This window comes from Sodiomyces alcalophilus, assembly GCF_042370955.1.
Source record: "Sodiomyces alcalophilus JCM 7366 unplaced genomic scaffold ACRALscaffold_6, whole genome shotgun sequence".
Classification (NCBI taxonomy): Eukaryota; Fungi; Ascomycota; class Sordariomycetes; order Glomerellales; family Plectosphaerellaceae; genus Sodiomyces; species Sodiomyces alcalophilus.
The window spans coordinates 126,879-144,789 of NW_027263537.1; the positions used below are offsets into that span (position 1 = coordinate 126,879).

General features: G+C 52.8%; 5 protein-coding genes and 1 non-coding gene across 6 annotated transcripts; 3 read left to right on the forward strand and 3 right to left on the reverse strand.

Annotated features, from left to right (window-relative positions):
• Positions 1–57: 57 nt before the first annotated feature.
• Positions 58–148, reverse strand: ACRALDRAFT_t226. Its single transcript has one exon. It is a non-coding gene; the product is annotated as a tRNA-Asp (tRNA).
• A 3-nt stretch (positions 149–151) lies between these two features.
• On the forward strand, positions 152–1,391 carry ACRALDRAFT_209385 (uncharacterized protein; the record flags this gene model as incomplete). Its single annotated transcript, XM_071022640.1, has 12 exons — positions 152–173; positions 204–278; positions 337–400; positions 447–533; positions 572–673; positions 744–781; positions 831–885; positions 922–984; positions 1,045–1,095; positions 1,170–1,237; positions 1,289–1,340; positions 1,370–1,391. 12 exons carry the CDS (start codon positions 152–154, stop codon positions 1,389–1,391), a joined length of 699 nt encoding a protein of 232 aa, XP_070872922.1.
• Positions 1,392–1,434: 43 nt separating this feature from the next.
• Positions 1,435–4,573, reverse strand: ACRALDRAFT_209386 (uncharacterized protein; the record flags this gene model as incomplete). Its single annotated transcript, XM_071022641.1, has 26 exons — positions 1,435–1,452; positions 1,485–1,509; positions 1,588–1,638; positions 1,702–1,729; positions 1,801–1,969; positions 1,999–2,080; positions 2,133–2,167; positions 2,226–2,289; positions 2,342–2,403; positions 2,435–2,463; positions 2,515–2,714; positions 2,741–2,759; positions 2,791–2,817; positions 2,878–2,918; positions 2,984–3,074; positions 3,112–3,158; positions 3,195–3,388; positions 3,427–3,511; positions 3,601–3,739; positions 3,829–3,874; positions 3,936–4,082; positions 4,121–4,145; positions 4,232–4,299; positions 4,351–4,424; positions 4,466–4,485; positions 4,527–4,573. 26 exons carry the CDS (start codon positions 4,571–4,573, stop codon positions 1,435–1,437), a joined length of 1,833 nt encoding a protein of 610 aa, XP_070872923.1.
• Positions 4,574–5,512: 939 nt separating this feature from the next.
• ACRALDRAFT_2043032 (uncharacterized protein) lies at positions 5,513–7,548 on the forward strand (the record flags this gene model as incomplete). The annotated part of the gene is made up of 2 exons (XM_071021311.1): positions 5,513–6,241; positions 6,382–7,548. The coding sequence occupies 2 exons, from the start codon at positions 5,513–5,515 to the stop codon at positions 7,546–7,548; spliced, it is 1,896 nt and encodes a 631-aa protein (XP_070872924.1).
• Positions 7,549–11,377: 3,829 nt separating this feature from the next.
• On the reverse strand, positions 11,378–12,396 carry ACRALDRAFT_2109114 (uncharacterized protein; the record flags this gene model as incomplete). The annotated part of the gene is made up of 2 exons (XM_071023404.1): positions 11,378–12,173; positions 12,278–12,396. 2 exons carry the CDS (start codon positions 12,394–12,396, stop codon positions 11,378–11,380), a joined length of 915 nt encoding a protein of 304 aa, XP_070872925.1.
• Positions 12,397–14,967: 2,571 nt separating this feature from the next.
• Positions 14,968–16,445, forward strand: ACRALDRAFT_2043034 (uncharacterized protein; the record flags this gene model as incomplete). Its single annotated transcript, XM_071021312.1, has 5 exons — positions 14,968–15,087; positions 15,155–15,450; positions 15,537–15,626; positions 15,696–15,763; positions 15,835–16,445. 5 exons carry the CDS (start codon positions 14,968–14,970, stop codon positions 16,443–16,445), a joined length of 1,185 nt encoding a protein of 394 aa, XP_070872926.1.
• Between the last annotated feature and the right edge of the window lie 1,466 nt (positions 16,446–17,911).

Genomic DNA, 17,911 nt, shown 5'->3' on the forward strand with positions numbered 1-17,911 from the left:
CGGACATAAGAACAGAGAAGACAAAAGACCGAAAGGAAAAAAAGAAAAAAAAGAAATCTCTCCGACGGGGAATTGAACCCCGGTCTCCAGCGAAATGTGAGGACGAATCCATGACAAGCTGGCATACTAGCCACTATACGATCGGAGACAGATGTTCCGGTTCTCGGATGATTGTCGGTACTCCGGCTATGCCTATGTATCAGTGCTTGAGCTCGCAATGCTGCATGAAGATAAAAGCTTACCTACGAATATACATATCGCCTACCTAATGTCGCGGGGTCAGCGTCCACCGAATCCAATTCTATGACTGGAATTCTTGGACACTCTATCAAATAGTATCATCCTCAAGCACCAAGATATACGCCCCTACAGAGTACTGCATTTTCCATATCGATCCAATGTGGTTGACTCTGGTGTCTTCCTACGAATGCTTTGTTTATTTGCAGGTCGGTATGTACTTCGTATGTAATTACCTCTAGGTACGAGGCGGAGTTGTTAGAAAGCTGTTTTGGAGCTGGGGAGAACTTTACGGAGTAAGCGGGGTTTGTTCACACTAGAACTGAAACGGAAGTCAGTTTATCCGTCGCGTCTCCCGGAAACACAACCGGATGCTGCGAAGGAACATAAAACAGAATCATTGCTCTTTGCTGATAATTATGCTGTTCTACAATATGTGTAAATGATTGAGGCTACAATAGGTTCGTTTTTAGGTAACTATAAAACCCCATTGTCGCCAATTGAAGTGTTATACTTGCGCGGTCACAAGATGCTGTTCGATCGCGTTAGTCTCCAAGCTACAGATGCGAGATTATCACGAAATCACGTGACAGTATTTCCCATCAACATCTTCCTCCTCCCGCAATCTGCCGGGCGCATGTTAGATGTGTGCAAATAGCCGATTCAGGTTGGTTCGTGGTTAAGAAGCACCATCGACCACAGTCTGTCGACGTATTTGACGCTTGAAAAGCGCTCTGCTTCCCTCAAGTTGAGCGGCTAAGATATTCGTCGCGGCCCAGCAGACACACACCGCCTGACGACGTGTAGCCATGAGGCCCAGTCAGTGTCTGAATCCCGGCACGACTGGCCAGTCAAATGGTTCTGTTTGAAGCAACTAGCCCGACAGTCTATTTGTTTTTAAAGACTCCGCAGTAAGTTCGTGGCATTGACAGTCATAAATGCATGCTTCTGGTTCCCCTCTCTCCTGATTCGACCTATCCGAGCACGGAGCGCCTGCCGAGTGAGTGCTTTTCTGTCTCTTTTTAACACGCATGAAATGTGTGCCAGTGAGTGTATCTATATGTTGCCTGCAAGAACTGCATGGCGCCCACCCTCCATTCTTCGTTCGGGTTATCCGGCACCATGCCGTGAGGTCTGTTTGGTCGCCTGGATGAGGAGACGAAGGGCTAGTCCGGTCGTGGGGCGTATGGCCGCCTCTTAGCCCCATCCAACTCGCTCCAGAGGGCCTGACACGAAGCCTAAAATACAAGCGTTGGAGTGTCGCTGGCCTTTCTATCAGACATCATATCATCACGATATTTTCTGCTGGCGGGCCAGCTTAGGGCCTGGCTCGTCTCCTTTATCTGACACTGTATCACACTGGGTACTTTTCCCACCATGTCGCCAAACCGTTCGCATTTGCTCGGTCGCAAAGAAAAGTGGAGTCGCATTCGTCCGGTACTGTACGGAGTAGAGTAACCTCACTCACGCTCGCGTTGAACAAAATGTCGCTCTAGATTTATAGTCCATGGAGACCGATAGCTGGACGTGAATCCTGAACAAGCTAGATATCCCCAAGATTACGGCTGGAGATGTGCTTCTCCATCCAGTGTGGGTAGATACCCAGACTGGACTTGAATGCGCCACGAGGTGTAGTCGAGCGCCGATCATTCTGGGCCGCATCAATGGACGACGGACAGCTGATCAATTGGTAGCGCAAGCTGAATTCATCCTGCGCGCAGGAAGCAGGCTGCTTTGAATGAACATGCAGAGTAACTCGACCAGGGCGCCAAAGCGATGCGATGCGATGCGCCGACCCAATTCTTTGATGTGGGAACGCCACGTCGCAAAACGCAAAACGAGTCTGCGCAACATTGCGATACCGGGATAGTAAAGGAATTTTCGGGCCCGTCGACAGTTGACCGCAGTGCGCATGCTTTGTAGTTGCACACTATTCGTGTGTATATCAGAGCATCCAGCTATTCGCGACATCCTCCTCCCTTACCCACGAAAGGGAACGAATGGCGCAATTCAGCGACTGCCGCCACCCCAAAGTAAAGCGCCTTCTTGATCCTTCGCTGTTTGGCGTAAGGAAAAATAACCTACGAAGCAGCATACCGCGGACTGATTGCGAACAAGCTTATAGGACCAAATTGGGCTGCGCGCTAAGAAGTCGACCCTATGGAACTTGAAACAGGTAATTGGCAATTAGTTACACTGTTGGCCATATAGTCATGGATCCTGGTGCTGGACGGGATCAGCCAGCATCTATGCTGAGAGAACTTGTTATAAAAACACCATTCGAGTCTGGGGGCACGGGCAGTTCGAGATCATCGTCTTCATGCGAAGTCAAGGTCGGGCGAGACTGGCAACTCTGAACGCCTTTGCAAATGCCTCGCTTTCCTCGTCCCCCGTTACACCCTCTTTGTTTAGGGCGCAGGTATGGTATCTTGAGGCGAGAACCGCAGTCATTCTCATTCAAGTTCTCCAGTTTCGTGCTATTTCACGGCAGTGGCCTAAGCACTCGCAGATGCGCTTTTGGACTGCTGTCTGGAAAGAAAGAAATCATGCCACTCAGCAATATGTTTGGGCGTGGACTTGCTTATTCGTATGTAGATGCGTAAATGTACAGTGTTAATAACTACCTACCTTATTAGGAACTGGTGGCAAGTTGTCGGAGACAAGACCTGGGCGTCAGATCACTTTTGTCGGTTCGGCCAACAGTACGACTCTACAAAGCCATGGTTAACACTCGATTCCTCTTGACATCTGGTTGGGCCCTGGGTGCTCTGGCGCTCTGGCGAGATTCGCCCATAAGTGCGTCCCCAAATGGTAGAGCAGGTGGTACAAATCAGAAACTAGCAATCGTCGATATGCGCACATAGCTTAATCTACCGGGAAGGGGGAAAAGGCGCCCAAACTGCAACGAGTTGACCCGCTTCCTGAGGCATGGATTGTGTGTAATAGCTACCTAACACAAGGTAAAGGATGCCATGAAGAGAACTTGAACACCGAGGGGCCCTAGGAAATGCATAGTTTGCTGGCCGGCCCAGGCGCGGACAGAGACTGGGCCATCTGGGAACGGCGTTCTGCCGCCTTGGCTGGAGGAAGACTGGTAGGGGTGGTTGGCGCGAGCAAGAAGGCGGGCCAAATGAGGGCACTGGGCGGTGCGCTAGTCGCACGATGACTAGTGTTCCGTCATCCTGTGACCATTAGTGTGGATGGGGTGCGATAGACGAAAAGCCGCCGACACACATTGACATGGATATCTAGAAGGAGGCCGCATCCAGGGCCACTTTCGGGTAGGATGGGTGGCCGAAGATAGGGTAGGACTGGTGCCTCCAAGTCAAAAGATTATTTATCACCCACTTGCTTTGTTTTTACGGTGGGTTGATATTGGATGATCTGGCCCGCATGCCGCCCCTAGAATATCGTATGGACAAGAAGCGGTCTCCGCTCCCCCCATATGAGTCGAGCGCATTTGCACCGTTTTCGTGAGGGATTGTGTGACATTCGACTTCGGCTGAGCCAGGTCACACGTATACCCATTGCTAACTCCCCCGAGGTTAGCCACTTGAATAGATAGGTTAATGGGATAGCAAGCTGTGGGACGTGTCAAAAGAGCTTTGCGCATCGAGACCATAGACATAGGGCGATCCTATTCTCCGCGACAATCCACATCTCCCGCCCGCTCCCAGTCTAATTATGATTAATAAGACTTGCGCGGGAATGCCCTGGTGTATATAATCAAGGAATCCCATCATTAAATGCAAGCAAACGAATAAGCAGGTCATAGCTTGGGAGCCTGGTCCCATTGATGATGATTGTTTGATAGGATGGGGCCAAGGAACATGAAGAGAGTTGTGCTAGGTTAGTTACCATCTTGCCTGACCTAGTACGTAACTTGAGCTACGTATTTGCAATCCCACCTGCGCACATCATCGCACAAGAGATCGAACATAATAAGACTTGAAAAAACGGGGGTAATTATGAGGTACCGTACCTCCGAGACCACGTAGGTATTGATTCAAGGCAGGGAAAAAGCTCTGCAAACAAGCTGGTTCCCGAATCCCCTTGTTTCATCTATTTGAAATTCACAATCAAAGCCAGTGTAGTCAGTGGTTGTTATTTCACTGCAAAGGCCTTCGGTCTTGAGACCAACGACCGAGCGACCAGCGCAGCGCAGCGCAGCATTGGGTTGGGGAGGACTTCATTGTTGTGCGACAAATCAGTCCAGCCGGGAAGTCACTGACCCACTTTTCATCCCGTCTTCAGACACCTCACACTGTACTGCCAGTCACGATAAGGACTGGTATTGGGCTTGCCGAGCCCTGTTGACCGCTGTCGAATAGCGCATATCAGGGACTGCCACTGCCGAGTTGGACTGTCAGAGGGCACCTACGACAGTGTATGACTGCGCTAGAGTGTGCTGAAGCCCGTTGGAGAGTCTGGAACTTGAACTGGAAGCGCAGACCAGACCGCAAGTAATAATTACCGGAGACAAAATCGAACCTCGCCAGGACTCCTCTTTTTTCCCTCCTCAAGCACACAGTCTTCAACTTTGTAACCTCAACACCCACTTTTGGCGTTCCGTGGTCTCCTTCTGGTGAGTTCCCCCTTTGCCCATGATCCATGCGATCGAGGATTCCATCCTTTCTCATTCCTCCCCACCCTATTTCCTCAGTCACCATACCCGAGCAGCTTCTCTCCTTCATGGGAGGACGTTCGGTCCCTACCCTACATCCGTCCTCCCGAGCACTGGCGGGTGACGACTAAACCCCCTCTTCTCCCCCCAACAGCCATCCCAACCATCTCGCTTTACCATCTAGCCGAATTATATCATCCAGCGACTAATTGTGCATTTGTCCAAAGTACAGACATTGAAAAGAAGATCGAAGCCCGTATATCCCTTTCGTTCGTCTCTATACCTGATCGGGTCGCCTTAGGCCACTTCATTTGCCTGGCGCCGACAGCCAACGACCACCCACGGCCGTCTCGGACATCCTCATCACCTGGAGGACATATTCGCTCCGACCTAAGTCGCTTGGGACAGCACTGCAACGAGGTGCTGCCCCCAGCTTCTCAGCGAGGGGAGCGGCTACAGAGCATTCTTGCTCGCCGGTGTCGGGTCATCGATTCCGACCATCACCACCACCACCACCACCCTTCCTCTGCCGACTACATTTCCCACTTCATACCATATCACTCTCCTCCCATCCCCTGTTCCCGACATAAATCGGTCATTAGGTCCTTCTAGTGCCGTCATCCTTTCCCATACTGTCACAAGTCGGTGAAGATGGCTTGTGCTTCGCCTAATGGTGCCGCGCAGGGCGACATGGCCGCTGCCTCGCCCCGACAAGCAATCATTCCCAAAAAAGTCACATTTGAACTTCTCTTCACTGAATCCCAGGCGCGCGGCCGGCTACCCATGCGAGTTCACATTTACCCTCATGACACCACCGATTCCATTGTCACTACAGTCAAGAATTTCTATGGCCTCTACCCAGGCCCAAATGGCGGGTTGGGCGTGAGCTTTGAGGACCAAGACGGGACAACCCTCATTGCTCGGTACGAGAACTTCAGCCATGATATGACTGTTTACGTACGGGTCACTGAAGAGCCGCCCGCCACGGTAACTCCCTTTATCGCACCTCCCTATAAATCCAGCGTCTCCGCCGCCGCATATAACGAGTCGGCCCAGCCTTTCACGCGGCAACCTTCAACACACTTGGGACAGGATCTTTCAGGATCTCCTCGGCGCCGCAGTCCTTCGCCGAATGGCACCCGCGGTCGTCGCAGTGCGTCTGCCAATACCAACGCCAATGCTCCTAAGAAAGGCCGCTCTCGGTCGGTCAAGGAGTCGGCTACCGACATCTTCAGCGACAGTATGAACGGCTATAGCAGCGGCGATGGCGCCCCAAGTTCCAGTTCTGGTAGAGCCAAGGAACAGATTGGAAACACGGATATCAGTGTCGAGAACATTGTCGAAGGAGGCCGCCGAAAGCGAGCCAAATTCGAAAGCTCCGTAAGTTTGGTCGCACAGTCTATTGCTTTTCTGTTTATCTCCATTCACCCCATCCTGCCAGCTACTTTTGGTTTTGACGTTTTAATGTCTTTCTTTTTCACTGTGCGAGCGAGTAATCTGACTTGCGTTTTGTTATACAGGAACTTCCGCTGTTTGCTCCGCCCCAAATGCCTGCGGCCACTTCGAATCCGTCCATATCGCCTGCTCGTCGTGTCGAACATAGTCGCCCATCCTTACCATTTGTACAGCCGGGACACAATACCTTTACCCATGCACCTCCTCTGCAGTCCCCTCAGCACCAGGGAACAGTGGCTATGCCATCTGCGCAGTTTGCGACCCCGGCGCCGGATACCCGTCGCGCCCGCGGAAGCATTGGGTACCCTGGACACAACAGCGGCATTCTGCCGACTCCGGATCCCACTGTGGGAAGCTGCATGTCAGAAGAAGACAAAGATGTCGCCATTCAGCTCATGCGGCTTGGTGATATGTCTAACATATCTCATGGTCGAACGTCTGCGTCTACCTTGGACGATACGTTTAGTGGCCATGCGGACGTCGCGTCGTCTACTGGAGCCACTAGCGATGGTGAAAGCGACAGCGAGGAGGACAGTCTGCACGAGTCCCGGCGCCAGAAGCTAGATGCTGCCGGCACCATGCGCAAGATGTATCAGACTACGGAGAGTCACTTTGTGCTCCCCAATGGTGGCCGCGCGCATGGCCCCGCCGCCGCCGGATTGGAGCAAGGCATGGATATCCCGACTGAAGACTTCAAAGACAAGGCCGCGAAGACAAAGACTCCGCTCCCTGATGGGCCGAGATCTAAATCATCATCGGCTGGAATCAAGGCCAATAAGGTGACCAAAGGCCCGAAGGCACCAGCACGTGTTGGTCAAAATGGCAAGGCGAAAAAGACGTCTATGCCTGTCACGGGCAACGGCCCCATGTCGCCCACCTCATTGCCCTCCTCTCGCAAGCCGTCTAATGCCTCGGCCGTTGCGCTCCCCGTTGGGATCGGCGAGGAAGAGCAAGTTGACCTGTCTGCCAAACCCCGATGCCAACGTTGCCGCAAGAGCAAGAAGGGATGTGATAGACAACGTCCTTGCGGCCGCTGCCGCGATGCTGGCCTGAGCGCCGACCAATGTATCAGCGAGGATGAAGGAAACGGGCGCAAGGGTCGTTACGGACGTCACATGGGGGTCCCGATCAAAAAAGAGGAAATCTTGAAAGACCACCACCCATCGCTTCTCCCGGCTGCTCCCATAGCGACGGCTGCTGCGGCTGACAAGAACAAGAAGCGCAAGCGGTAGATGGGTGGCACATCAGCAGCAAGCAGGTCAGCGAAGCATCTCTTCGGAACCTCTTGACGAAGCAAAACCGAGACGCAAAGCACATTCCAGAGTCCCTTTTTCTTTTCCCTTGTTGTCTTTTGCATTTTGTCGTGTTGCAGCTCTGGCGTGTGGGAAGGACGTAATGGGATCTTGGGCCTGGCGCGGCCACTCACACTCCCTAGAGGCGTTCTGGAGGCAGCAATAATTGATTATGACGGGTTAATCGTGGTTTTTGTTTTGCTTCACATCGTTTCTTACGTGTTTATTTCTCTCTATCTGCCTTCTCCACAGCTACTGTCGGTGTCTTACCAAGTCGGCGACTGCAATGGATTCGACGTGGCGGATTAGTCCGGTCAGCTCCGTTGCGACTATTGAGGAAAAGGCAGTGAGCGAGCAGCGTTTTCAGAGGACTGATATTGAGTTACCCAAAAGTCAACAGATTCCGCAGGGGTTCTCACCTCGTGGGCGGTGACGGAGCGACATGGTGGAGCAACGTGGGCCGGCCACGCATGCGGAAGCGAAAAAGAAAAAAAGAAACAAAGAAACAAAGAAACAAAGACATTTGGGCCCGATTGCAAGTATGCGCGACGAAGACGTAACAAGGGGAGCGGTCAAGTTTCTATCGGGACCAAATTGTCTACGGTCTTGAGGTCTTATTTGCCATTTCCTTGCCGATGAATGTTTCTTGGACTGGGCTGGGGGGGTCGGGAGGAGATCGAAGGCGGTTTGGGCTTGGCTTTTGGTCTGTTTCTCGCTCGTCGACTGCTCCTGTTCAGTGTGTGCTCAGATTTGATATGCGCGACACCAGAAGCGACTCCGCAAGGGGACACCTTCGTGTTGCGCGGACGAAGCCTGCGGCGCAAACTATAACCGATACGCCCCTATCATGTCTACTACCTACTTTAATGCGATAGCTCTACGAATGCGACTGATTTCTTGCACGCGCCTGATTTCCTTCCACGCGACTCTACTGGCGTAAGCTAATTGCATAAAGGAGGTCGCGGTGCGTAGAAATGCAGATAGAGAACGTTCGAGACGGCTCTGTGGCAGGATGACAAGGCTCACGCCTGACACAGTGCGACGGACGGTGCGCATTTCGGCGCGGGGTGAGTGTTCAGGCATTACGTCATTCGCAACCCCGCGCCAGCGCACAGAATACGGCTGTCGCATTGGGGACGGACGATGGGCCAAAGAAAATGAAGTCAAATCCACACTCGAATTTTATTCCCTTGACTTAGCTAATTCAGAATGTCTTGTGCGCTTAGCCCTTTCATGTTTTATTCCGACTTTTCCATGAAACACGATGTGAGGGGGTCTATCCCGGGTTGCGTCTGAAAGAAAGCGGTCAAGCTGGATACCGGTCCAGGCCCTCCTTATCGATAAGCAAAGTGGGGATGGACGACGTGGTGCGCAGGAAAATCGCTATCCTTATCCGTACCGCCCCACTCGCCCGTTCCGATCGGAGGGCTTAGCGCCGCCACTTGACGGGCGATAAGACTCCACTTTCGGTGCACGGATGATATGTCAGCAAGTCCCTGATGGCGAGGCAAGAACATCATTCAGTCTGCTAATTCTCACTCTTTTTCGACCTGCCATTCAGCTTCTCTCTTATACTCCAATTGGATTAATAACAAATAAATACGTTGAAGAACGGGGGAGTTATAAACTAAAATTCTGGAGCCAACTTGACTTTGAGCGTCGCGGCATGCGAAATAACCCCAGTCGTTTGTCATTTGCACGCGCGATCATCTAACCGCTACCAGTCCTCGACCCCTCGATCGCGATCCAAGGAGCAAAGTCCACTGCGTGAAACTGCACTTCTATGGCCATTCACTACGTAGCTTGAATATGTGACCATCACGGAGAGGTCTTGAAGTTCAAGGGCACAGTGGTCTTCGTGATATCATAGGCATGGGATGGGTAGGCAGTTCAATAACCGAGGAGGAATACCAAGCGAAATTTTGCAGGGCGAGACTCGCGTAAGAAGACGTAGGAGTAAAGGTCTCTGGCAAAGCTTCTCACGTCTGGGGATCAAGAAGAGCCCGCCGAACGCAATCTATGTTTCTCCATCCCCTCGGTGCCTGTTCGCTTTAGGGATCCAGCTCCAGATATATGCCATCCATTCCTCTCCGCTGACTAGATATGTTATTCGGTGCTTGAAATATACCATCCCCTGGTTGCCTCTTCAACTTTATGTCCCATTATCCCAATACCGATTTTACGAATTCCTTCTACTGGTATTATGCGAGTCGCAAATACCAATTTTGTATTTGATTATCTTCAAACACGAGAGCGCTCTGGGAAAGAACGCGGCAGACTGCGTCCGAAGGAACCAACCCCAGGTCCCATCAACTACATGCGCGGCGAGGAAGCGGTGGGTGAGGACGACACACACAGCTATATCCAGAACCAAAACCGCGGGCATGACGGAGAAATCACTAGAGAGTGGATTGCACCTGGCAGATGAGGATCTCGAAGGATGGCGTTATGGTTAGATGCACTCCAACGTGTCTACTCTCCCAACGATCAACCAGCTCCTTTGAGAGAATTACAACACGCGGCATCTGTCAGGTTCATTACACTAGACATTTCGCCTGCTTTTGACGCAGATGATCTTGGTCGAATCAACCCAGGATTATTTCACCTTCGACATGTATGCAGTCAAGCCGTCCGGCCGAGACCGGGTCGAGGGACACACCGCTGTACTGGGCACGTTTGTGGGTGGCCCGGGAACTTGTCCGTCATCTTCGCATAGCAAACTGGTAGATCTTCCTTACCCAGGGCCTTTCCCCGCAGGCGTGGGCTCAAGGCCATATTCATATCAGGTTTGACGTCGTGGTCCCTGCCTCGTCCTCGGTCCCTCCCTTGCGTCGGTAGCGTCGTATTTACTTACCCATTCCTACTCAATGCCCATTGCTCCTTTTGGGTTTTCTTTGCGCCATGCGCTGCCAGGGGTTCGCTGCCTTTGCAAGCCCCCATCACTAATGTCCTGCGACGACCGCCCTGAACTATTGGAAAAAGTCCTTAAGACGTATTACGAGACTCTTCATAGCTCCCTCTGGCGACGTTCGTATTCTTCGTCTCCTGAGCCTCTCGATTATGACATTTCCTCTTGTGCGAGTGACTGCTCTCCCCTCTCCGATAGGAACCTGGAAACACGGGATGTTCCTCCTGAAAGAAAGAGGGGCCTCGGTTTCCTATCACACGTAAATCAACAGTCACGAGCTAGTTGGCTTTACCGGTGCACAACATGTTTCGGTTCTCTGGATCCCCGAGTGGGCTGCGGATTCCCGGCCAGTCCTAGCAGGCTAGCTATATCGTGAACCAGTACTTGCGACTAACCCAGCACTTCGTCGCACTGATTGTGTCGTTGAGATGGGATGGACCTGATCCGGAGAGGCATTGGTGTCCGCATGGTGCTTGGCTTTCAGCTTGGTCTTCAGGCTGGTTGTGGTTAGAGAGTTCGCGTAGAACGTCTTCCCGTGGCTAGCGAGCCCGGCGGAATATAAGAACGGCAAGCGGTCCGGCATGACGGTCACGGTGGTTAGCGTCGCGACACTGGTGGGGTCCGCACTGGCTGGAGCCATCGCCGACGGGGCACGGGGTTTGGGGCAGGACGGCGGGAAACGGTAAATTGGCACGGGGTTAGCAAAGACCGAGCTTGGCTTGTTGAAGAGGCCAAGGTGTGAATATTCAATGAGACAGTGGATACTCCAGCATGGCGGCCGTGGCGGCTGTGTAGGGGTGTTCGACTTGGGATTCTCGACTTGGTAAATCTTCCTACGACGATACCCTAAGCCCAGCTGAGCTATGTGGAAGCAGAGCGGCTGAGACTATCAAGGGCGTTCTCTACGAGCTGTGCGATCTGGGTGCCGTCTTTCCAAACAAAATCGTGATCACCTGTCAAAGTCTTAACGACTTCGACCGCGACGCCATCTCGCCTGAGCTTGTCAGCCATGCGGTCGATCTCGGGCTCATCGACCAAGGGATCCTCGCTGGACCGGGCCAGGATGACGCGGCGCGAAGGGCCAAGCCTCTCCTTGAAATTGCCAGAGTAGCACGCGGGCATAGACTGGTTCCAGGCGGTCTCGTCGTCACCAAACGCGGCGGCAAGGAAGGAGGTGTAGTTCCGTGCATGTCTCTCGTTGAAGTCGCGTAGCTCGTAGATGCCAGAGGTGCCGATGAAGATGGCCGGAAGCAACGGCGCGTCGCTTTCGTGTTCCCCCTTGGCTCTCGGATCAAGGGCTTCTGGCCCCATGAGGAGCTGGTAGGCCAGGGTGGCGCCGGCGGAGTGGCCGACGAGAACGTAGCGATCCGCGATGGAAGGAAAACGTCGCTGCAGAAAGGCCAGGGCGGCACGGACATCGAGGAGGTGGTCCGGGTGACGAGCGTTGCGTAGCTGGGTCGGAGGCACGGATGACGGATCTTGGGGGAACTCCGGGTGCGGCGAGAGTCGGTAGTCGATGCTGGCGAAGCCGGCGATCCGGGAGGGGCGACTTTCTCCCGTGGCGGCATCGGGAGCGGAACGGAGCAATGCTTTGATGGAAGGGATGAATGCCGAGAGAAGCTGGCGAGGGTCCCGCCATGCTCCGCCATGGATGAATCTGTGACATGGAAGGGGCCCGAGGGTATCAGCGACGAGATGGAATCGAGGTTGAAACGCGGGGAAACGCGGGAAGAGTCGCGGCCGTCCATCGAGGGAGCTTACATTATCCAACGTCCTTCGTCATCTTGTCGGTGGCCCTCGGGGAATTCCCACACACCGACTTTCTGAAGCTCGTGTTCACCGTAGTGATGTTCGGAATATGCGAGTACCTCGTCTGTCATGGTGATGACGGTGGGTGGAGAGCAGGGCCGTGGAGGTGATGGTAAATGAGGGGCTTGTGACGGTACTGGTAGAGTGTACCTACGAAGATGTACCTACCAGGTACTGGTCTGGTCTGGACTCGAACGGGTCGTACGTTGTACCTGGTGCCTTCATTCCCAGGCATCCTCCTGCCACATGACTAATGGGAACGCACCTGCATTAGTGCATCTCGTTCAGTTGGCCTAAAACGGATTCAATGAACACCTGTCACGTCGGTTACGTCGACCTTTCATGCCTTATTATCTTGTAGTGTAAATACAGTGGCTGGGCCCAAAACCGCTCAGGGACTCTTTTGGGTAGTGTATGTCAGTACGTTGAATGTAATTAGTTCTGTGCTTTTTTTGAGGGAAGATTGTCAAGTCGGATGTAACCGAGTCCTTTTTGACACCAGAGCGCCTCTCCTACCGCCATCACTCCGCTACGGTACGCTTCTTGCCTCACTAATGCCACTAGTTCACCGGCCAAGCTTCGATGCAAGCATCAACCCTTTGACCTTGCGCTTTTTAATTAGGTAGTCTCGCACGAGCGGACTACGAAGTACGTACCTGTACTCAGTATGTATTCATAGGTGGGTAGAGAGTATTCGTACGACGAAGAATGGACTGGACGGGTCTAATCATCTTTTCAAATCATCATTTCATTAGCTTACCAAGTACGGTCGTTGTATGCTCAAACATGATCTTCGAAAAAAAAAAAAAGAGAAAAGAACTCGATGGCCTTCGAGCCGAAGGATGTTGCAGCCGTCTCCCCGTAAATCCTACCGTGCCGCTCCTGTCCCCGCGGCTAAATAATTTCAAATACAGCACGTCGCATATCCTGCGTACAACGTACACCGGTACCAACTTGACGGGTCAGGGGGGCGGGCTTCTGCAACCCTGCTCCAGTCTTTTCTCTATGTAAAACTCCACCGGACCCCTTGCTCCCGCACCTCATACTCCGTACGCTAACTGGCTGTTCATGGTCGCGCCTTGGCATCGAGTACCGGTCTTCCGCCACCCCCTGCTCGGTCTTCCGGGTCTTCTCAAACCCTTTCAGGCTAGAATGATCCACTACCCTGCATAACCCGAAATTAGGTGTATTTTGGAGGTATTTCGAAGTACACAAACATCCATAAAGGAAAGAGTACGAGGAAGAACACGCCAAAACACCATGCCCAAAGCACGAAAGCATAATATTATTATGTTCGTTGTATACGCGCGGCAGCTGCTACGGCTAGCGTAGCTACCTACTACCGTAAGAGCTGCTGCTACGTATAGAGTAACGCGTTTAAAGGTGAAGGTAAAGGTGAAGGTGAAGGTGATAGTGGAGGAGGAGGAGGAGGAGGAGGAGGAGGGATAAAAAATTTATAGTAGACCCACAATTTAATATATATCACGTAATATCATATCACGTAATATATCACGTGACTATTACGTGATCTAATATTTTCGTAATACGCGTTTAGTATAGTGATTATATAATTTACTAGTCACGTGACTATCTTAGTTATATAGTCACGTGACTCGTATATTTCTTATAACCCATTTCTTACTTTATACGAATATAAAGAAATAAAAAGAACATACTCTCCTCTATATACTATACTATTATGGGTGGTCCTCCTTGTTTCCTTACGCGTTTCGCTCTGTTTATGCTTGTGTACATCGAAATACCTTGAAAGTACAGCTAATTTCGGCTTGTGGGGATGTAGTGGATCATTCTAGCCTAAAAGGGTTTAAGAAGACCCGGAAGACCGAGCAGGGGGTGGCGGAAGACCGGTGCTCCTTGGCATCCTCTAGAACGAGCCGTTAATCTGGGCCCGATGGTTCTAGCGCGGATCATAGTACACTAGGTATGTTTTGAGGCGTCCCTCATCACGCGTGGTATGCGCTTCGACTGGCCACATTGGCTTTCTGGAGTGCATCTTCATCATGCAGAACACGGACCTGGCTTGGTTCCTGGTTCATTACCACCGCACCGCAAAGGCCCACGACGATTGATACAATAGTTGCAAACTTGCGCCGCCATTAATATAGCACGGAGTTAACGCGGGTAACGGGTAAACATGCTGCTCAATGTCCTGATGTAGTATCCGTACCTATTAAGGCTGCATACCCCTTGTTGCCGCCCTACTACCTGCTGCATACAGTACTACCCCATACTTTTGACAGTTTCTTCCCTATTCCCCCCCCTTGGCCCCCGTCGCTCATGTCTTTTGGTTTTCTTTTTTTCTTCTTTTCTTTTTCTTTGGTTTCTCTCGCTCTCCACTCTCGTCGTCGTCGTGTAACTCGGATCTTCGCATGGCTCCCTGTCTGACTGATGGCCGCTGAAGTGGATCTGACCGAGTACAATGGCGATGCTCTGGTCATCACTGCCAGCCTCTTCTTGGTCCTCACATGGGCATCCGTCGTGCTGAGGACCTATGTTCGCGCTTTCCTGACCAAGGCTTATCAGGCCGATGACTGGCTCATGCTGATTTCCCAGGTCAGTCACTGCCTTGTTCGACGAAATACCAGGCCCATCTGTTCTCCAGGTCGCCGTCCCGCTCATACATGTCTTCGCTGCAGGTCATTTTCACCATTTCTTGCTCCTTCATTCTTGCCGGCATCCACAATGGCCTCGGCATGCACAACAAGGCGCTCGACCAGGACCGCGAAATCGCTGCCATAATGGTAGGCTCAGATCCATCCCCCTTCCCAACCCCACCCCTAGCTATCACTAACAGCGGCCTCCCTCAAGTACCAAGCCCTCGCCACTGCGACCTACGTCGCGAATATGATGTTCATCAAGCTCAGCATTGGCATCTTCCTGTTGCGATTGGCCCCCTCCAAGGTCTATATCTGGACGATTTACATCAGTCTCGCCATTGTCTGTATTTGGAGCATCGTCCTGTTCTTCTGGAGTATATTTCAGTGCAGCCCCATCGAGGCCCAGTGGGATTATACCCTTCCCGATGGCCGCTGCGTTAGCCCCGAAGAGGTCGTCGCTGCCGCGTACTCCCTCTCCGTTATGACCATTCTCAGCGACTGGCTATAGTATGGGCTCCTCCGCACACTCTCCTATCGTGTCGTTTCTAGAAACGATGCTTGATGCGCAGCATTGTCTGACCTCGAAAACGCAGTGCCCTGCTTCCCATACCCATGATTTGGAAAGTCCAAATGTCCACTGTGGCCAAGATTTCCGTCGTGGTGCTCTTGGGTCTGGGTATCTTGTGAGTTTCCTTCGACCCCCCTTTTTTTCTCCTCGAAGCCCATGTACTGACCCTAGCCCGCCTTGACAGTGCCAGTATCGCGACTCTGATTCGGCTCAAATTTCTCTCCAACTTGACCGACCTGGAAGATATTCTATGTTTGTCTTTCCCAGGTTTCAGCCACACCCCTGCGTCTCTCGTTACTGACCCAAATGCCCCTTCCTATCAGTTGCCGGAACCGACGCCATGGTCTGGACCCTCGTCGAACCGGGCGTCGCCATCGTTGCCGCAAGCCTCGTCACTATCCGTCCTCTCCTTAGGATGCTTCGTCTGAGAGGGTTCCAATCGTCCGCCCGAACACCCTACGGGTACGGCCATGGTTCCGCCGCCCGCAGGCACGACCCTAAGCCAGTTCCCAGCTCTGTGATTACAACCAATAGCAAATCGAGCTACAACAAGACCGCGCCCCTGCCGCCGCTACAGCCGTCCTTCGATGGCAAAACGGCTTCGTCGTACATATCTCCCCTCGCCATGTCGCCCTTCAACCCGCCGCCGTCCGATCGTTACGGGCAGCACCCTCATCTATTCGACGGCGAATTTCACCAACCCAGCCAGACTGCTGTTCTGCCCACGGTCCCGGGAAATGTCCTGTCCCCACCGAGGCCGAGGAATCTGGTCCAGAGCGAAATGTACATCATAGAAGGGGCGCGCATCGACGAGGAGCCGACGAGACATTCGTTTCCTTCACCAAGTACGTCGTCAATCGAGTTGGAAGGGATGGAGGCGCACAGTCAGGACAGCGGTCGTGTAGGTCTAGGTTCTGGGCCGAGAATGAAGTGATGGCGGGCCAGCTCTGAGGGGTTTCCTCTTGCATGCTCCGCCTTCTCATTGTGCTTTATATTTTCATGGCGGGGGTTCATATATGGGATTCGGAGTTAAACGGATGTATATTCTATTCAGTTGGTACAGGCATATGACAGCGTGGGCTGGGCAATTGGGCATTGGCAGCCACCCCCGGGCGAAATGGCTATTGGAAAGAAATAGAAAGGGAAAGCTTCCCTGGACCGGGATTTTCACCGACGAGAAAGGGGTCACTCACGCCTTGGTGTGTTCCCCAGATGATGGATGGATAAACCATCATGCTTCACGTCATAGGATATCTCTGTATGATATACTCTATACTCATGTGACAGCAGGAAGGACGACACACGCGGTATTCGTATGAAATCATGCCGAGGCAGGATCTCGTGTGGGTATCATTTTCATCCCTATCATTATTTCCCAGGCCTCATTCCCTTTTGTTGGGATGAAAGGCGACCTAGTCTCTCCATAGGGGCCGGCCTGAAACTTACAATATACAGCCAACGGCCATAGCAAGTCAAGCAAATTCTCAATTCGCCCCCTCGTCGGCTACAAGGTCTTCGGGGTCAATGATCCATGGATCCTCTTCGCCCCAGATTGGCGCTACCACGAAACGACCCATGATTTTGCCCATGCCGTAAGCCTCGCCGCTGAACTCGCCCTGTCGCCGCTCCTCATTCCACTCCTCCATAATGACGGCGGTCGTGAGAAAGTTGACACCTGTCGATGGCCCCAGTGACATCTTCATTCCGCCCCAGTCCAATTCGACCGCGCCAGACTTGCGCACGTTGAGCTTTCCTATCATGCCGCCGTTGGGAATGTCCTCCGCCATCTCTAGGATGGTCGTTTTCGGCTTTTGGGCCGAGCGGAGATCTGGCTTGACGTCTTCCTCAGGCTGGACCATGTTCTCATTCCGACCGTCCGCAGACTGGTCCAGCATCGTCGCGTCCTCCGACCCAGCCAGCGCATCGGGGGTCGCCGGGGCTTGAGGCTTGAGAGGAGGCATTATCGGGGGGAACTGGAAGAGATAGAGGCGCCCGTCCTTGTTGGTGAGATTGCCGTCCTCCGACGGTCCTAGTTCGCCTAGCAATAGCCTCTTGTTGGCCATGATGATTTCTTCCTCTGGATCTGCGGCCGGCTTCAACCTTACGCTGAGCTCGGCCGCCGTTCCTGCAGCGGCCGTTGGTGGTGTTTTCGAGTCCATTTCGGCAACGGCGGCTTCAGGCTGCTTATTCTTGTTGTGGGCGTCAAAGTCGACCGCCTCCATCTGCAAACCGCCTTCGTCTTCCGTGCCTGGTTCCGTCTTGATGCGCACCACATCCTTGGGAGCAGCATGCCAGACATCGCCATCATCAGCCGTGGCAGCAGGCACGGGGTCTGTTTTCACGTCGCCCTCCACCCACAGGTCATCCTTTCCTTGGGCTTGCTCCTCCGCTTCTAGTTCG